General features: G+C 40.2%; 1 protein-coding gene across 1 annotated transcript in view; it reads left to right on the top strand.

The window, feature by feature from the left end:
- Window positions 1–4,087: 4,087 nt before the first annotated feature.
- Window positions 4,088–18,008, top strand: part of BEGAIN (brain enriched guanylate kinase associated) — an 83,513-nt gene continuing 69,592 nt past the window's right edge. The window contains exons 1-2 of the mRNA XM_035892431.1: window positions 4,088–4,179; window positions 13,470–13,559. Coding sequence (XP_035748324.1) covers window positions 4,088–4,179; window positions 13,470–13,559 — 182 coding nt within the window. The remainder of the gene's footprint in view (window positions 4,180–13,469; window positions 13,560–18,008) is intronic.

Here is an 18,008-nt window from a genome sequence, read left to right as displayed (position 1 = left end):
AGCTGCTGAAATAACTAACAAGATGCACTGTTTGGCTATGCTCAGAGGCAGAGAAATAGAGAAAAATATATTGTCAAAACCCCCCTGAATTCTAATTCCAAGAGCTTGGATGTTCACCAGTTGCAACAGTGCAGTGGTTAGCAGTGACTCAGAGCAGCCTCTGATCATAGTCAAGGTTGTCACCCTTCCTGCAGAATAGCTGCTGCTCAGACAGAACAGAAATTTCAGTCCTTTCTGTGATCTTCTGCTGTACATGTGCAATACAAGGACATGCAAAAGGTAAACCTCTCTTAATTTTATACTCTCAGTTCTCATTGTGTGGAGGAAATCACAGGGTTGTTAGGAATGAGCGATGTACAAGTAAGACCAATGAAGCTGAGGGGAGATAGCCCTTCAGCTCCCCAAATTCTATTTCTATAAAGCACAGAGAACATGTCACAGCAATAAGAAAACCCAAACTGTTCTGAATCAACTATCACTATTGACTTACTCTTTTCACACCTGAGCTAACTTAAAAGTGGCCGTAGGGTCACTCAACTTATTTAGTGCTTCTTTCTCCCATGAACACTTCCTCTCTCATCTCACATTCCCAGGGGTCTCTTGCAGACTGTAACATAAGTAGTCACCCAGCTGATTGGGGTGGGGGGATGACACTGCTTTCCTGCTCAAGTGTTGCAGTCTATACCATGTTCAGTGCTGGGCCCCTCACTACAGGAAAGATTTTGAGTCGCTGGAACACGTCCAGAGGAGAGCAATACAGCTGGTGAGGGGTCTGGAGCACAAGTCTTATGAGGAGAGGCTGAAGGAACTGGGGTTGTTTATCCTGGAAAAAAAGGAGACTGAGGGGAGACCTTATCGCCTTCTACAACTATCTGAGAGGGGGTTGTAGTGAAGTGGGTGTTGGTCTCTTCTCCCTGGTAATGGGCAATAGGATGAGGGGAAATGGCTTCAACTTGCACCAGGCCAGGTTTAGATTGGACAGCAGGAAAAATTTTTTCACAGAAAGGGTTGTCAAGCATTGGAATGGGCTGCCCAGGGAAGTGGTTGAGTCCCCATCCCTGGAGGTATTTAAAAGAGGTGTAGATGTGGTGTTTAGGGACATGGTTTAGTGGTGGAATGGCAGTTTTAGGTTAATGGTTGCACTTGATGATCTTAAAGGTCTTCTCCAACCTAAAGAATTCTATGGTTCTATGATACTAAGTGCTACCCAATCCCTGTCATTGTCATTAGCTAAGTTGTGATGTCTATTTATCAGGCATGATGCTTTCCCCAGTTCCAAAGTCAAACAAAGTTGTTCATTTACCTAGAGAAAACCCTTTAATCTACTCTGGTTTAATCCAATACCTTCTACACTTGTAGGAGCCAAGAGGCTGCAGCTCTGGTCTGGAACTGGCAAGAACATGAAGCTGGTATTTTGCAGCTACTAAGCAGTAGCACATTTCTGGCAAAGGTGATGATACCTTTTAGCAGGGACTGTGGGAAAGTTAAAGGATCCAGAATTACGTGAGAGTGAAGGGAGTACAGTCTGCTATTAACAAGCTCACTTGACCTCTGCATCCCTAAAAGATTTGGCTATATACACCACATGATACTCTTCCACTCCTACAGGACCGGCCCAGATCCTCAGTATACATTAGGGAGGAATTACAATACTATGCTTTGGCTGAGATGAGAATTTGATTCTAATTGCTTATGGCCAGTAGAGCTTGCACAAGTAGGAACCAGATTTCCATATGCCTTGGCCCCACTGTCATACTGGAAGTTTTGCCTCCCTGGCTTCCTGTACGTGTTTTTGTTTTGCTTGTGGGGATCAGCTACCAGATCAGACCTTCTGGTTTCCATGTTTGTACCATAACAAGTTAACACTATTACAAACCTCAGGCCCAATTAGCCATCAGTTGCACTTGGCAGCCAAATCCACAGGAATGTATTAAAATTTCAATTATTTGCACAGCCTAGTTAGCATTAGCGTACTACACCTAAAGTTGCATGTGCTTGCTCTTCTGGTATCTGAGCCAAGCCGTACTCTGGGCACAAAACACAGGCACTGCATTGCCTCAAGAAGAGATCCCTGGGTCCAGAGGAGACTTTCAGACCACCTGAATAAGGACCCCTGAGTCCTTAAATAGCTGAAGAAAGAGAGAAATACCATATAGTCAAGGAAACAAGAGCTATGGAACCGATTTTTTTTTTTCTTTCTTGCTGTCTTCATGACTTTGTATTCCTGGTTATCCAGTGCCACATTTCAATGGAAGGCATGGAAATCTGTGCCGATAGCCACCTGGCAAGGGTATATCCTGAGAAAAAGTAAAAGCAGGACTGAGGTCTCTCAAATTGAAACATCAGTGCTCCTTGCTCAAATCACCAAAAGTATGTGATATATACCATCACCACTGGGTCCTTAAAAAAAGAGATGACGGCTGCTGGGCTCTCTGCTAACTCTGTACTGCCTGTTCCTATGGGTTAGGTGGATTTGAGGCACTGTGAATGGGTCGAGCTCCTGCCCCGCAGAGGAATCACAGCAGTGCTGGGGAGCCCAGCTGCTTGGCCCAAGGCAGCTCAGTGTCTGTCCCATGGCACTCCAGAATCCCAAATGTAGGTGCCTGTGAGACTGGTTAGAGAGAATAACCTTTCTGTATTCATGTCTTGAAAGCAGCACCTGCACTTCAGCCAAGTACTACTTCAGAGCCTGTCTCACCTTTAATCCTTGATGCCCTCCCTTTGAGAGGTGTATTCCACGTCACTGAATTCTCACCATTATACATTCTGCATTTATATCTCTCTAGTTTTAAAAGTATACATTAGCTTGTTGTTATCATAGACATTGTCTATATTGAATAAAGCAATCTCGTGCCCGTGACTCACTGATGTACATCTGGATGAAGTCTGAGTCTGTTTTCTGCAACACAGCCAGTTCTGGCAAAAGAAAGTATGAAGAAGCACATGACAGGAGTTAGCCAAGCAGTAATAAGACTCACCTGAACATATATGTTTTTTAATTGCTAAATGAGACATGTTCCACAACAACTAATATTTTTTTAAGGAGATAATTCATTCCATTCATAATAGATTTAATTGTGCTCTGATTGCTCACACCTGGCAGTTTTGTTTTGCTGCACTTCTCCCCCCGCCCAAAGCACTTTCAAAGCATAGAATGGGCCTTGTGCCAGGTATAGTATATGATTCAAGCCCTGAAATAAATGAAATGGGATTTGCAGAGCCAGCTCTAGACATAGACAAAGTATGCAGTTGCTGGGGCAGCTGCCTGCTTTGCCTCTGCCAGAGACCTGCCACTGCTACTGCCAAAGGAAAGGGTGCTGTGAGGAGGCTAAAAACTCTTAACTCATCCTTCTTGCAGAAGCAGCAGTCACGGCCCCTTGCTTTGGCACAAGCAGGAGCATCATGCGTGCTTCTTCATCCCTGCACTGCCCTCTCCCCTGGCAGCGCTCATCCATGGAATGGTGAAATTCTGCATTTTCTTTCCCTCTGAGCCTGCTCTGCTTCCTGCATTACTTTGGATGCAACCTTTTCATTGGTATTTGGCTGGTTTAAAACGGTATTCAGGATAACAAAATAATTTTCAAATCTTCCTATTAGCTAATCTGAAATTTAACTCCAAACAAATCTGAGAGTATTGGAATGTTTTTTATACATCTCAAGGACTGCCACCCCTCAGCTATTGGTCTTTCTAGCCTTTTTCTTGATTTCTAAGGTGACCACACCTCATTTTCTCTTTACCGTGTCACTCAAAGTCGTATCCTGAGATAAGGATTCATTAGACTGCGTGCTGTTCTCCCAAAATCCCAAGAGATTTCCTCTCCCTCAGTGAACTCATACTTTAAGTGGATGAGAAGGGAAAAGGGCAGGAGAGCAAGCTGAGCAACAGAGGAGCGAGCTGATTTTCTCTATGTTGGAAGCCATGTTATTTATTTGACATATCCGAGAGCCCAATGTAACAGTGCCTCTCATGGGTAAGTGTCTTCAAAATGAATGCAGTATACCCTAAGACAACAGAAAATCTGTCCTTTATAATGGAAGACACATAAAACCAAAAGAATCCATTTCAAATAGCCCCACAGAGTACAAGATGGACTTGGAGAACCTCTACGGGTATACCACTGGTAAACTCCATGCCAACCAGCCCAGGCAATTCCACTACATTGTTTCATCAGAGGTATGGTCAGTGATGAATAATTTCTGTGCTAAAATCAGAATTTAGCAAAAATAATCTAAATCTATGGTGGCAGGCAGGAGAGGAGGACTCAACTGAGTTTCTGAGTAGACAGAAAAAGAAAAACAATTTCTGAACTAAAATCTAGTCTCTCTTCTTTTAATTAATTCCTTCTTCAAGCCTACCAAACTAGAACATGAAAATTGCTCAGATTATACTCTAGGGCAGTTGTTTGCATGCATATTTACCAATTCTCCAGTGAGCAGATTTCTGAAGCAGATCGCTCCGTGCTTAATTTTCTCAGCAAAAGGAACAGAGAAAGCTATCCATAGTGAAAGCACCCATGCTCTTCAGGGGTAAAAGATAAGGGTTATATAGACAAACCAGAAGCAAAATCTGAAGAGATGTAAAATGCTCATCATTTCTATTGATTTTAAGCTGCCTGGAAGCGTCTCCTGGGAATATTTCTCTAGATATTATCTCTGTAATCATAGTATTCCCAGTTGAAAATACAACTGCTCTGTTGCAGTGCATTTGTATTGTAACTCATGAGTGAAAGTGTTGGATTGATAACTGCATTGCTAGTAGAGAACAAATGACAAATTCATTAGCTGCGTCAGGTTCTGAAAGGTAGAGCTGGCTTTCTCAATGAGATTTCTTCCATTTCTGACTCCCATCATTGGCAGTACTGAGCTGGTGCCTGGTTCTGTTCTCCCACAAGTACCAATTTACTTTAATGTCACGAACACTGAAGGGGGTAAGATTTGGAAGGGATAAGATGCATTGTTAGAATAAATCTATTGACAATAGCCTTTTTGTGAAAAAGCAATTTAGGAAAAAAAAGACATTTAGGAACCTGGACATTTTGGAACAGTTATCTGCAGTTACAGGCAACCAGATACTCACTTTTCTATCTGCTACTCTTATCGTAAGGCTGTTCCAGAATCATGTTGTTTCATCATTAGAAGTCTTCTAATTTCCAGAAGAAAATGTAATCATGGTCAGTTCTGTTCACTTTCTTCTTAAGCAATAGCTTTTCTTTAGAGGAAATAATTTTTCCCTCCTCCCTGTTATGTTTAAAATGGCAGCCATATCCCCACTCAGTCTTTCTTTTCTTGCTATGATCTAGACCAGCTTTGCTTTTGAGTTTGTTTTTTAAGATGCCTCTTAAGTCTCTGAAAAAGCCTTTTCTGTGCATCTCTCCAAGACTGAATCCCTCTTGAAAACATGCATTCCTAGAAAAAAACCCCTGCCCTTTCCCCGGTGTGCCAGCACTTCCTCCTCTTGCTGAAATACCTCACACAATAGTTTACTGAAGCTGCTTAGAAAACAGATCTTTAGCCTATGTATTCAGTGAGTGAATGAGAGTTATTGAGCTATCAGATATAATTTAGGATATCTTTGGGGTGAAAGGAATATTTTTCAGTCTTAAGTGTATAGCTTTATTCCACTTATCATGTAAACCACGTGCCATTTTAAAGGGATGTCATGGAATTATTAGTTTTTTCAGATTCTCTGGAGGCACCAGGCATGGATTGCTGGAACCATGCAAGCACAGACCAGTCTTTGCACAAAAGAGCTGCTATTCTCAGTAAAGTTAATCCTACTCTATATTCAGTAGGATTTTATTCACACATTCACATGCCTACTTAAAAACATCATAGCAGATTTTGGAAAAGGTATGAAATATAAATACAAGCACAGCTGATGTCTGCAGTAAATACATCCATATATTTAGAAAAGTGCTCTTACATAGTCCATTCCTAGATGACAAAATGAGTCAGTGATTATCCAAAGCTCCCAAACTTAGAGGCTCCAAGGGAGACCGTGGAAAAATGGGAAAAAGAGAGAATTACACTGACAATAAGGGACTTAGAAGGTAGCTTTTAATGTATTACTAACTTATGCAGCTGATACCTTAAGCATCCTAATATTCCATATTGGGAAACCAAAACAGGCTTCCAAATTTGTCTCATCAAGATTGATAAAAATTCACTTCCAGACACAGAAGTCTTCTTGACCAGATACTGCCAGTTCCCCCATAATGTTCCCCATGTTGAAACAAAGCTTTGTGAAGTGCACTCAGGGCAGCTGGAGCTGTGTAAAGATTGCCTGAAGTCAAACCATAAAAAAGGGCAAAAAATGGATCGGCTGCTGGGACACTGGAGCAAAGCATTTGTGATAGAGAAAAAGTAGGGGGGGAAATGGTTCATGCTGGCCTAATTGCATTGGAAACAACAGTTACTCAGCTAATTGAAGAAAAGAACCCAAAAGAAATGGAGGAAAGGGCAGCCCTTAGGTCAGTCTGATATTTGTTTTCCTGCATGTGGAAAACCATTCCTCATGAAAAATGAGTTCCTCCATTATACAAAATAAATGCCTCAGAGAAGCTGTTGGATGTTATCAGTGACAGCGTTGGAGAGCCATTACTAATACTGAAATTTCATGAGACATATAAAACATATAAGCAAGTATAGTTCCAATGAGAAATGTCTCCAGACAACAGATATATTCTGGCACCTATACACTGTGTTTATGGCTATTGCTTCCCAACAGGGAATAACAAAATGCGTTTAAGCGGTATAGAAACTATCAGCTGTCATTGAATTATATTGCAAAAATGATCTATAACCCTGAAAAGTGTGACTGTATTTATTCTATAGCAATAGTGTATAAGCTGCAAGACAGTAAAGCTAGCTAATGCTTTTCACAATATGCAGATGATCGGCTTCCCAAGTAGGAGACTCAAAATGAAATATTAACAATTTATGATTATTTCCATGCAGATATTGAATGACTTATCCCTATCATATTTTTCTGTACTTGCAGGAGGGAGTGTTTCTGCACCTGTTTCTCTTCCCCCAAATCTAATCATCAGTAAAATTGTACTCAGCCAGCTGTTAAATTTCGGATCAGTTAGTGTATTTCATGCATTTAAAGACTGACAAAATATGAAGTCATATAGCCGCAATAAAATGCCACGGTGATACCAAGAGAAATGAGCGCCAAGCTTGCGATGCTTCACACAGCCTTGGGTTTTGTTGTAATATCTAACTAAGCTCAAGCCAAAGGTGGAAAAATGTGATCTCTTTCCACAGATTCTTTTGAGATCTTAAACCAGTTGTTAATTATTAGAAATGTAGGTAAAAGTGATTAGCTCATCCAGTCTCCTGTGCTGTTATTCACAGAGGGCATGGCGTCTTAGCATTTTGAGAACAGAAAGTTCATTAATTTATTTAGTCATAAATCCTTACATTTTGTTGATACACCTGTATTGAGCCTACTGTCTGAATTTGTGTTTTGGCTACACAAGTATTTGAAGGCATCAACAAACAAAATCAAACACTGCAAGTAGCACCCATCCTACCACAACTGCTCTGCCAACATGCCTAATACAGTGATAACTGTTCATTCATGCATTTATAGTCTGAGCATGGAATTTTAACTCTAAAGACTTTATATACTATTTACCACATACATTTTCTGAAAATAGTGTGTACACACATAGATGTGTACACACAGAGGCATTCACATTTACTCCACAAAAGGCTGCCCACATGGTTTGATAAATATAGGCAGATAAATAGCTAGGTACGGTAGATATGATGACGCAGTAGCATTAATGGTCGCTGAGGTCACCCAAAATTTTCCACTGACAGATTGCTTAACACTTTGCAAAATTTTAACTATATCAATTAGAATGTTGTGTGCCATATTTTTATGTTAAAATGCCTTAGACATTTCTGAAAATATAACTAAGGAAAACAATTTGGATTTAATCATAGCAAAAAAATAGCCTATGATTTTTTTTCATTAAGAAGCCCTCAACCTGCCTGCTTTGGAGCTGGGTAAAATACTCCAAGGAGCCTTCCAGAGTGTCAAGAATTTGTGCTATAGCATTTTAATAAACATTCGAAGTAGCATGCGTCAAAAACATCTGAAAAAAAAGAAGATTATAGCTGTTGAACAGAGACATATTAATTTGGCAACTAAATTTCATATAGGTTCAATCTCAGTTCAGTGTTCTTCATCCTAGAGTTTCAAGACCAAACAAGACTTCCTCCCTGACTCTTCCTGGCAGATGAAGCTTGCTGTAGTGTCTGGCTTCCCAAGAGGGGACATGGAAGTGGTCTTTCACCTTGAGCACTGCAGCAGCTGCTGCACCAAGAGGAGCCAGTGGGCATACCAGAAACACATTGCACAGATGGGCAAAACTGGAGATGAAGAGAAGCCATGGCAGGAGCTTGTTAGAAGAGTGGGGCAAAAAAAGAGAAGAAATGGGATGAGGAAAAAGGGCGGATTTTTTGTGTCTGGTCAGATAGATACTGAGAGGTGCCCAAGCCAGTGAAACACCCTCTCCTAAAATTTGTTAAACTGATCTGGAAGAACAACATCTCTATATTCCTATGCTGTCAGAAAGTAGGTATTAACTTCACTGATAACCGTGTCCACATCTTCCTCCCTTTTCTGCTTGATGGACATTCCCAGCCTCATTATGTTCCCAGGTACTCTGTTGGCATCTGTGTCCTCACTGTGGAGCTACTGGTCCAGTCCCTGCAGATTACCCCAACTGGGGGGATGCATGGTTCCAGAGGACCCTGTTTTTCAATTAGGGAATTATATTTAAAATACTCATTAAGATATATTGTTGCAGGCCCTGCAGCAGCTTTACATTATTTAATGCAGTGGTCATAGATAGTTCTGGGTAACTCCAGGAATAGAACTGCCACCCCCTCACAGAAAATGGATTGTTTGACATTTTTATTAGCTCCAGCCTTTGTTCTGTGGAGATGACAGCCAGTTACCTACATTGGCATGACTGGTAGGAAAGTAGGTAGCAAGCACGGCTGACAGCATCTTGCAAGTCTGTGATGCTAAATCAGCATCACTGCCACGTGCCTCTTCAATGAGGACGGGGTGTGGAGGTAGAGTCGTGACAGTATGTTCCAAGGTGTCCCTGCAGTTCTTCCAGTTTGCTCTGTCAGTGTTCCATCTGGAGTTATTAGTGTTTATAAAAGCATGCCCTTAAAATAGCTGCATAGTGTTAATAGAAGCAAAAATAGTGGTTCTTGTGCTTAACTTCTTCGTACTGGGGTAAAATAGAGCTAAATTGGGCAAGTACAGAAATCATAATAGCACAACCCAGTTTATGGGTGACTTTCAAATCCCCTTCAGGTCTTAAAGAGCACTGAGTTTAAACTAAAATCAGACCAAGGCACATTCTTTCCTGCTCTACAGAAAATTCTTCTCCCTTTAACAGATGCAATATTTGGGGTAGTTTTTGCTGCTAAAGGCTATGATCTAGAGACAGCTAAAGGCTATTCACTAAGTCCTCCACTCGCAAATAGAGCAACCATTAAATTCTCCAACTTCTGAAAAACACATTAGTTTAGAAAAATCATTCAAATTTGCATTGGCATTTGTAAAATAACCATGTGTATCCTACTGTGGTGGGTTGACCCTGGCTGGACACCAGCTGCTCACCAAAGCTGCTCTATCATTCCCCCTCCTCAGCTGGACAGGCGAGAGAAAATATAACAAAATGTTTGAGTGTCAGGATAAGGAAAGGGAGATCACTCAGCAACTACCATCACGGGCAAAACAGACTTGGCCTGGGGACATCAGTTTAATTTATTACCAATCAAATCAGAGTAGGATAATGAGAAATAAAAACAAATCTTAAAACACCGTCCCCCCACCTTCCCTTCTTCCCAGGCTCAACTTCACTCCTGATTTTCTCTACTTCCTCCCCCGAGCAGCGCAGGGGGACAGAGAATGGGGGTTGGGGTCAGTTCATCACACGGTGTCTCTGCCGCTCCTTCCTTCTCAGGGGGAGGACTCATACTCTTCCCCAGGTCCATCTTGGAGCCGGCTGGCGTTGGCTTTATTGGAAAGGGGAAGCTTCTCACAGAAGTCACCCCTGTAGCCACCCTACTACCAAAATCTTGCCACAGAAACCAAATATACCTACCATAGAAAGGCAGTGGTTTTGAGGAGTAGTATGCAAATCAGGGATCTTTACACATATCAGATGCGATAAATTTTACTCACCTATGAAATACGGAGAGGAAAGCATAAGGGCCATTGTGTTTACTTGTCTCATAACTATTTCTTAAATAGGCAAAGCGGTCTGCATGAGTCTACTCCAGACTGATCAATCACCATCTGCCACCAAAACTGATGAATTATTAGTTGTCCTTCTCTAGACAGTGAACTAAAGTGTTGATAGTGTTTCACTGAGAAATTCAAATCCATTTGTTCTTTTTTTTCTTCAAATTGGCTACAGGTCTGTAAGTATCCTCTGTGATTATTGTCAGATGAGCCACAGGCAATATTTGAAGTAACATACTGCGTGTTCTAGGACAAGACAAAGAAACACAGACTATTACAACAGCATGGCCAGATTCGAACCTCACTTGACACAGGAGTCGGTCTCAATCACATCAGTGAGGCATAAGGGAAGCTCTGTAGAAAGAAGGGGAAAAAGAGTTACTTCATCGTGCTATGGTACAATAAAAAGTCATTTTAAAAATTGATAATCTGAAATAGTTTATCATCGGGTTTTTGGGACTGATATTTTTCCTGTAGTAAACTCTTATTTGTATACTGTGACTATAGAATATTCTTTTTAAATAGGCTTGTTTATTATTTTCAATACTTACAAGTTTCTTACAACTGTTATTTCAGAAAGGAAACGACACAGTAACAGAACTGGGAGCTTTTTCCATTTTGTTTCCTTTAAAAATTACAGTTGTTTTAGACAAAAATGTGTGTATGTTTTGCTGATTTCTGATTTGCCAGGGGTAAAACAATATCCCATGTAAACTTCAGAAGCTGACAAATTAATTTTTGTGTTTGTATATCAGGCAAATAAATAAATCTTACAGTTACTAATTTTTTTTCAACCTTGAACATGAGAATGTGATTAGACTGACTACAACTGACACTGATTATCTGAGACAGGATGTTATTAAATCCCTTTGGGGAGCTTTTGAAAGACCCACCACATTTAGAGCAGAGAGCTTTTCTCTGCATTAGCTCATTTATGGAGCAATTACACGGGACTTACTACTGAAAAGATGTCAGGAAAAACACTGAGCAAACAGCTAAAGTGGAATTCACACCCCTCCCCTCTCTGTCAAAACATCTCACAACCTCTTAGCCTTAAAATATTTTGTCAAAATTATCTATAGCAAAGCTATTTGCTATATATCAGTAAAAGCGATGAGATAGGTTAGATTAAGACTATATGGAAGATAGCTGGTAATGGATCTGAAGACAGCAGAGATTTCTCCCTGCTCAAATGGCTTCTGTGCTCCAAGAGCTCCAATTTAATTAATTTTGTGGGCTTGAAAAGCCAATGTTTTCATTTCATCCATCTCAGAATTTCCAAGTTTTCTTATTTCATTAGAAAACTACTGTGGAGGGTTTCTCAGTGAAGTGCAGCAAAATATTCAAAAGGCACTGGTTTGAAAAATCTCCACTGGTTCTGGAAAAACCTGTGGCTGAATTAACTGTTTTTTTTCAAAATTAAGATTTCAAAGACCTGATTTTTAGGAGCAGTTTACAATTTTGTACCTAAAAATATTCAAATACAATATGGAGAGCCAGGTAGAGACCATTTTCAAAGCTGTATTCCTACAACGGACTGTTTTCCTGACACCCACAGTTGAGAATGAAAATACATAGTGAAGTACTGCAGAATTAAATAAGTACACACCTATTGATTATGAGAATTGCAGGTTGTAAACATCAGAAAAGCTAGGAGAATCCGAAGTAATCCAGAATAATACTAACAGTTCACTGAAGAACTGACAATACTGTGGTATTACAGATTGCAGAGATTTATTCTCAGCTCCACTTTGATTTTAAAGCTAACATTGCTGTAAATTCATGTGATGACAGCACCTGAACCTTGGGCTATCTCATTTTTTCCATCATCCCTGGGTGTCTTCACATAGTTAATCCAAGTCCAGTATGGAAGAAGTTAAAAGATACTTAAACGTTCCTTCCTTATTCAATGAACAACTCAGTGGTACACCTAGAGTAATGTGCTGGAATTCTCCTAGTGCTTTTCCTCAGAGTGCCCTAAAGAGCATCATCTTGCTGCTGGTAGTTCTTGACATGAAAACAATCCCACCGTGGATTTACAGCAGTGGCAAGAGACTCAGCAGAGTTCTCCTTTCCCATAAATACTGAGATTCTTTGCTGCTCTCTGTAACGCAGTTACTGCTCCTGAAATGTGTCCTGTATGTAAAGATGTGTTCACAGTCCAGAAGGTCCCTGCTTTGCAGTACTCACTGGTAATTGATGGTGAATACTGGAAGGTAGGATTTTCCACATGTGTAGTGATGACTGACCGCAGGGAAAGCTTAGGCAAAAATTCTGATGCATAAGTATGGCCATGCTTGAGTGAGGAAAAACTGATCTTTTATTGAGTTTATCCTTCAAGGCATGTTATGCTGCATTTCTGATACCGCAAAGGAACACAGCGGATGTGGAATGTATGAGGAATTCTGCTTGGCCAAATACTGTAGTCCTTACTCAGATTTTACTCAGGAAAAAACACTTTTGACTTGAGAGAGAATTTGCTTGACTAAGGACTGAACAAAGTGTTTTGAATCTTACCAGCTTTGCTTGATGCTCATGTTGGGCAACAGTTCTCAGTGTTAATTTGCCTGCCTTGTTGGCCTTCTCCTGGGCTCTGGAACTGCTTTTGCTGTGTGTTATTCATAGCTTATATTGCTAGTTCAGATTGCTTCTCTTTGTGCTTTTCATTTCCAGCAAATATATATTTTGCAGCTATTGTTCTGCTGCTGGTAGATGTGCATGGAACCTGGTATGTGGAACTTGAACCTCAGCCCAGATTTAATTAACACTGCTAAACATGTTCTCACTGTGGTGCTCAGAAGGAATTTTGCTGACCCTCTTTCAATGAGGCATAAATTTGTTTAATCTGATGTTTTTACAGTGCAAAAATATAAGGGCTTGATTCACAAATCTTAAGACTGCTTCTCCAGTAAACTAGGTGGAGTAGCACTCATTTACAGCCATCATAAGGTCAATTATAAATGCTTACTCTGACCTACAATAGTCATACAAGAAAATCACTAAATGTGTGTGCTGTAACATCACCTTGCTTTGTAGCTTTTTTACTGCTTTAAATAAGATATCCTGAATAATAATTAGTACCAAATTATTTCATAGCCTACTACTATGCAGCAAATCTAGCTAGGTAATCACTCGTATGTCTTATGAGCCATACCTAGCCATGGTTTATCCTCTATTCATGCTGCAGGGTACGAAATTCCTGGGTGCCAACCTGCCTATGGCAACCTAGAATTCTCCAGGGCAGGCTCGCAAAATCTTCACCTACTCTCTGGGACAGGTAACTAATAAGTGATGTTTTGTGAAGTTATGCTTTCTTTCTAACTTTCTGATGTCCGTAAAAATGTTTCATTTCTTCACGTCAGTCTGTAGTCTCTCGTTGTTCAGTTGCGCTGCGTTTTCTGAACTAGGGGAATAAGAGCAGATCTGTTTATTATAGTACTCTAGATGCTTGCCTCAGCCAAACCTGTAATAATTGTTATTAATGTGTATAAAAACTGGACATTGTTTAAGAAGCTGCAAAATCCACACCTCCCTAGTACCAGTTAATATTTATTTTCTGATGGAGTAGTTTTTATATACAGATGCATTGCATTTCATTGTTAATTCCAGTTATCTGGGCAGTTCACCCACCTTTCTCAATTACTGGTATGTATATATTCTCTCTCCTTTATCAGGTTTACATTATTCTTCAGTCTCTGGAAGTAAGGATTTTTTCAGTGCTATAGGTACAGAGATATTGAAAGGATGGAGGAGTTATGACTGATTCTAGTTTACATTCCTATGCAGCACATAGTATAAGTTTAAGCAATGACTCATTTTTCCATAGTTTTGCTTAGATTCTCTTCTACTTTTCTCCTGAATATACTCTTTGTTCTTTGTTGCTTGACTTCATTTAAGTGGCAAGTATGTAGAAGAAATGTCATTCATAGATCCTATAGTTTTCAAAGACATATGAAATATTGAAATATATGTCAAAGAAAGAAATTAATTAGACAAAAAAATGAAGGCTAAACTTTAGGTTGCCTTCTTGCAGCCTATTGATTTTCTTTTAATACTGTGTATGAATTTTCGTCTTAGGAGTGCTGCTGGTGTAGGAAAGACATAAGTGATATTCTTTTGGTATTTTTTGGCATGGTCTACACTCTGTGAGGTGAAAAAAACAACAGTCTTGGAAAAGTGGTTTGAATTCCCGTTTTTCAGTCCCCTGGGGCTCTGCACATGCACTTTACTCTTACCTGGGTTTAGATGAGCTTGATGCAAAAATGGCTTTGCTCTGCTGCTCGTCCTTGTCAAAAACAGATGACCAGTGAAGCAAAATATAATCAGGGCATATAAAACCATTTTTCAAAATGTTTGATCCTGATTCCAATTTGATTGAATATTTGGAAGTCTTTTAAAATTGGAACAAATTCACACAGCCACAGTGTAATCACTGAGTTTGATCTTATGTGGTGTTTTTAAATGCATGCCCGTGGGTAATTTCAGAGTCTTGGGATGACATTTAGTAGCCTTTCCATAGGCCTATCTCTAAAAAAAAAATATCTGTTTTCCTACCATCACTGTGCACTTGTACCTCTTATTTTCAAAAGAAAATAAGCTTACTCTTATGGAGGACAATACCACAGTTTATCTCCAAGTATACCAAAGCTTCAAAATGCACAAATCCAGGATTTTAGCTCAGTCTATTTAGCCATATCATAGAAAAAAAATAAACAGTCATCGAAAGATACTTTCCATTTTCTTCTCTGCTTTTTAAAAACCTCTCAAGCATCTCGATTTTTAGAGAGATTTTAGTATTTCCTGAAAGCTTGCTTGTTTCTTTCCTGTTGATTAACTCAAATCTTAATCACACTGTTTCCACCTATCTAGACTTTAAAAATGTATCTGGAAACTTGCTTTCCAATTATATTGAAAAACATTGGCTTGCTGAAGGAACTAGAAAAAAAACCAAAAAAAAACATTTCTTTGTGAAAATGAAAGAAAGTGAGTATGACAACTGTCAGCACTTACAAAATGAGGATGGATTCTATTTTATCCAGCCTGATGCACCTTAACCTTTAAAAAACTAATGAGAAAGCAACAAAAATTTCAGCAAGAGAGTTAAAGAAACAAGTCTCAGTTCACCCAGAATGCTGAAATAGTTCAGTCACAAGGCAAAAATAAAATGTGGCCTTAGTTTAGGTAATCCACATCTCAGGGCACAAGAGGAATTTCTGAGAAAGTCTGTAGTAATGAAGCTGCTTCCCCACTCCTGAGGTTCTTTGGGGTGCTACGTGGAGGGCAGGAGGAAGCAGAGGGCTCCTGGGTCCCCTCTGAAGGAGCACACCGTGTATTGCTTTTCACACGAATAGCGCAAGCATCTTTTTAGGTGAATACCTGGTGCCTGATTTGGTCCCTCCACACTCGCAGAGAGCTCCTTCATTTACCGGCTCACTCCAAAAACTACAGAAGAGCTAATGCCATGGTGCTCGACTGCTAGCAGGAGTTTGGAGGAATGCAGTCTGGTTCCCTCTCCTTTCCCATATACCCACAAAAAAGGCGACAAAACAGTCTTACACTGAAAAGCCAGTTCAGCTGAGGGAGCGGGATAAAATAGACTTGACTGAACTAATAAATCATGACATTATGTTGGAGAAACGCTTTATGAAATGATGGCACAACATGCTGAGCACTGGGGAACTTGCTAGAGGTGAACTCATTTATACTCTTGCAGAGTAGAAGACTTCTCAGTTAACAAGTCCTAAAATAGTGTGCTGCAGTGTATAAACCAAGGTAGGGCTCGAAATAATTAGCCAAAGATGACAGATGGCAATTCCTTTCCCTTTTTTTCCCTTCTCTTCTTTTGCTGTAATATCAAGTTGATCAAAGAGCTGAGGATCATTTGTTATTGTAGGAAAACTAAAAATATCTTGAAATATTCAGGCAAAATAACTTCATTCAGATAACAGCCAGTAGCTCCCGTTGTTCCTGTTCAACACCTTATACATGAGCCTGTGTGTAGTAATAGTTCCCCTCAGAATCTGAATTACATGTGCACAGCTCAGAATTTGGGTGTTTCCAGGCTAAGGTGTATTATTCAATCAATGTATTAAATAAAGTCATTAATTTATTTAACTGAATTTTTTGCTTGTGTTGACAAACCAACGATCTATTCTACTGCCAGAAAACCTCTCAAAAAGTCCCTAGAGCTCACCGCTGTGGCCTGTTGCTTTAGTAGGGTCATACAGCTGTGTGTGGCGGGGGAACTAAATGATAAAGAACAGAGACTGAGGTAGAACTGCACCGACGGCTACTGAAAGTGTCTGAGAGGTCAGTGGTGTGTCTCTCTCTGAGCAACAGCAGCCTTCTCTTCTATAGTCTTTGGTAATAACATCTGGCAGATATCAGCATTTTTTTAAAGACAAGCACCTCTGGGTTCAAGCTAGAGATACAAACCGAGCTTCTCTCACCAACGAGGATCAGAACGCAACTGTGACCACATATAATTAAAAAGCAAATTCAGTAATTTACTCAAAGCAGGTGATGTACACTGCTTATAAAGGAGAAAAGCAGTGGCATCTGCAGTTCCTCCTTCCCTCAGTCCCAGTAGTAATTCTGTCTAACTGGTCCTGGAGCAAAAAGAGTATATTTAATTTTTTCAACTAGTTAGCATAACCTTTCTGATGGGAAGTGCTAAGCCAGCCCACCAAAATGAGTCCCTTGAGCCAGACACAGATGAATTTCAAATCAGAGGAAAGAGAAAAGGATCAAGAAAGGAAGGAAATAGTTAAGGTGAGAACAGAGGTGATAACCTCTGTCCACTAACCTATGTCTGGGTACTTTATACAAATGAAACAGGAACAAAATTCTTTCCCTACCTATAAAGCACATTTCTTTAGTACTTCCCTACCCCACCTCCAACCTCAGTCCTTTAGCAGAAAGAGCCAGATAAATTTCAGCTCGCTGCTGGGCAGCAGGTTTCACCCATTCTCATTACAGGTCCTGTTACAAATAAACAGCACAATTCGGGAGGAACCACATACCTGTTCCAGCACAGCTTGATCCAGATGAATCAGGAAGGTAAACAGACAAATGCAAAAAGTGAGAAAGATTTAATAACACAATTAAAATACAACTTTATAAGCTGGTGAGCTGATGTGGCAGGCTGCTTTCAGTAATTTCCAGAGGGAGTGCTTATCCATGACTACAAACCAAAGCAATCTAGAAGCTGGCCACTTGAAGCTGTAAGGAGAGCTGCTGCAACCGAAGGCAGCTTGCTCAATCACCTGGAGAGCTCTCTTTGGCTTCCAAATCATAAATTGAAGTCTACCTCTAATTTTTCTACCTCCATTTCTCAATACCTCACTCTTTTTTTTTTCCTCCCCTTTCTCATCACTGCTTAGCAGTCTGGATTCCCTAGTGAGATGCAGTGCAGACTGCTAGGACTCTGCCAGACATTAAAAAGCAGGCAACGTCTGTTCAACAACTTCAAATCACTTTCTGTGGGAGGCAGCCCCCCCAATAGCCTCTGTTGCAGCAAAGAAGTATTTGTTGCAGTCAGCCTTTTCTGCTGCTTTTCTTATCCTTTCAAACACTGCAACTTCACATTGTAACTCACCATTTCTTCTAGCCAAATGCTTTATGCAAACATATCAGCCTCTGGAAAGCCAGAAAAAGGTGGCTCTTACAGAGATGAACCTTCTTCCAGAGTCATGTCAAGAGCAGAGTCTGGGCAGCAAGCAATGTG

Source organism: Egretta garzetta, unplaced genomic scaffold (assembly GCF_000687185.1).
Source record: "Egretta garzetta isolate BGI_Z169 unplaced genomic scaffold, ASM68718v1 scaffold374, whole genome shotgun sequence".
Classification (NCBI taxonomy): domain Eukaryota; kingdom Metazoa; phylum Chordata; class Aves; order Pelecaniformes; family Ardeidae; genus Egretta; species Egretta garzetta.
Note: the sequence above shows the minus strand (reverse complement) of the source record. Positions and strands in the feature narration are given on the sequence as shown.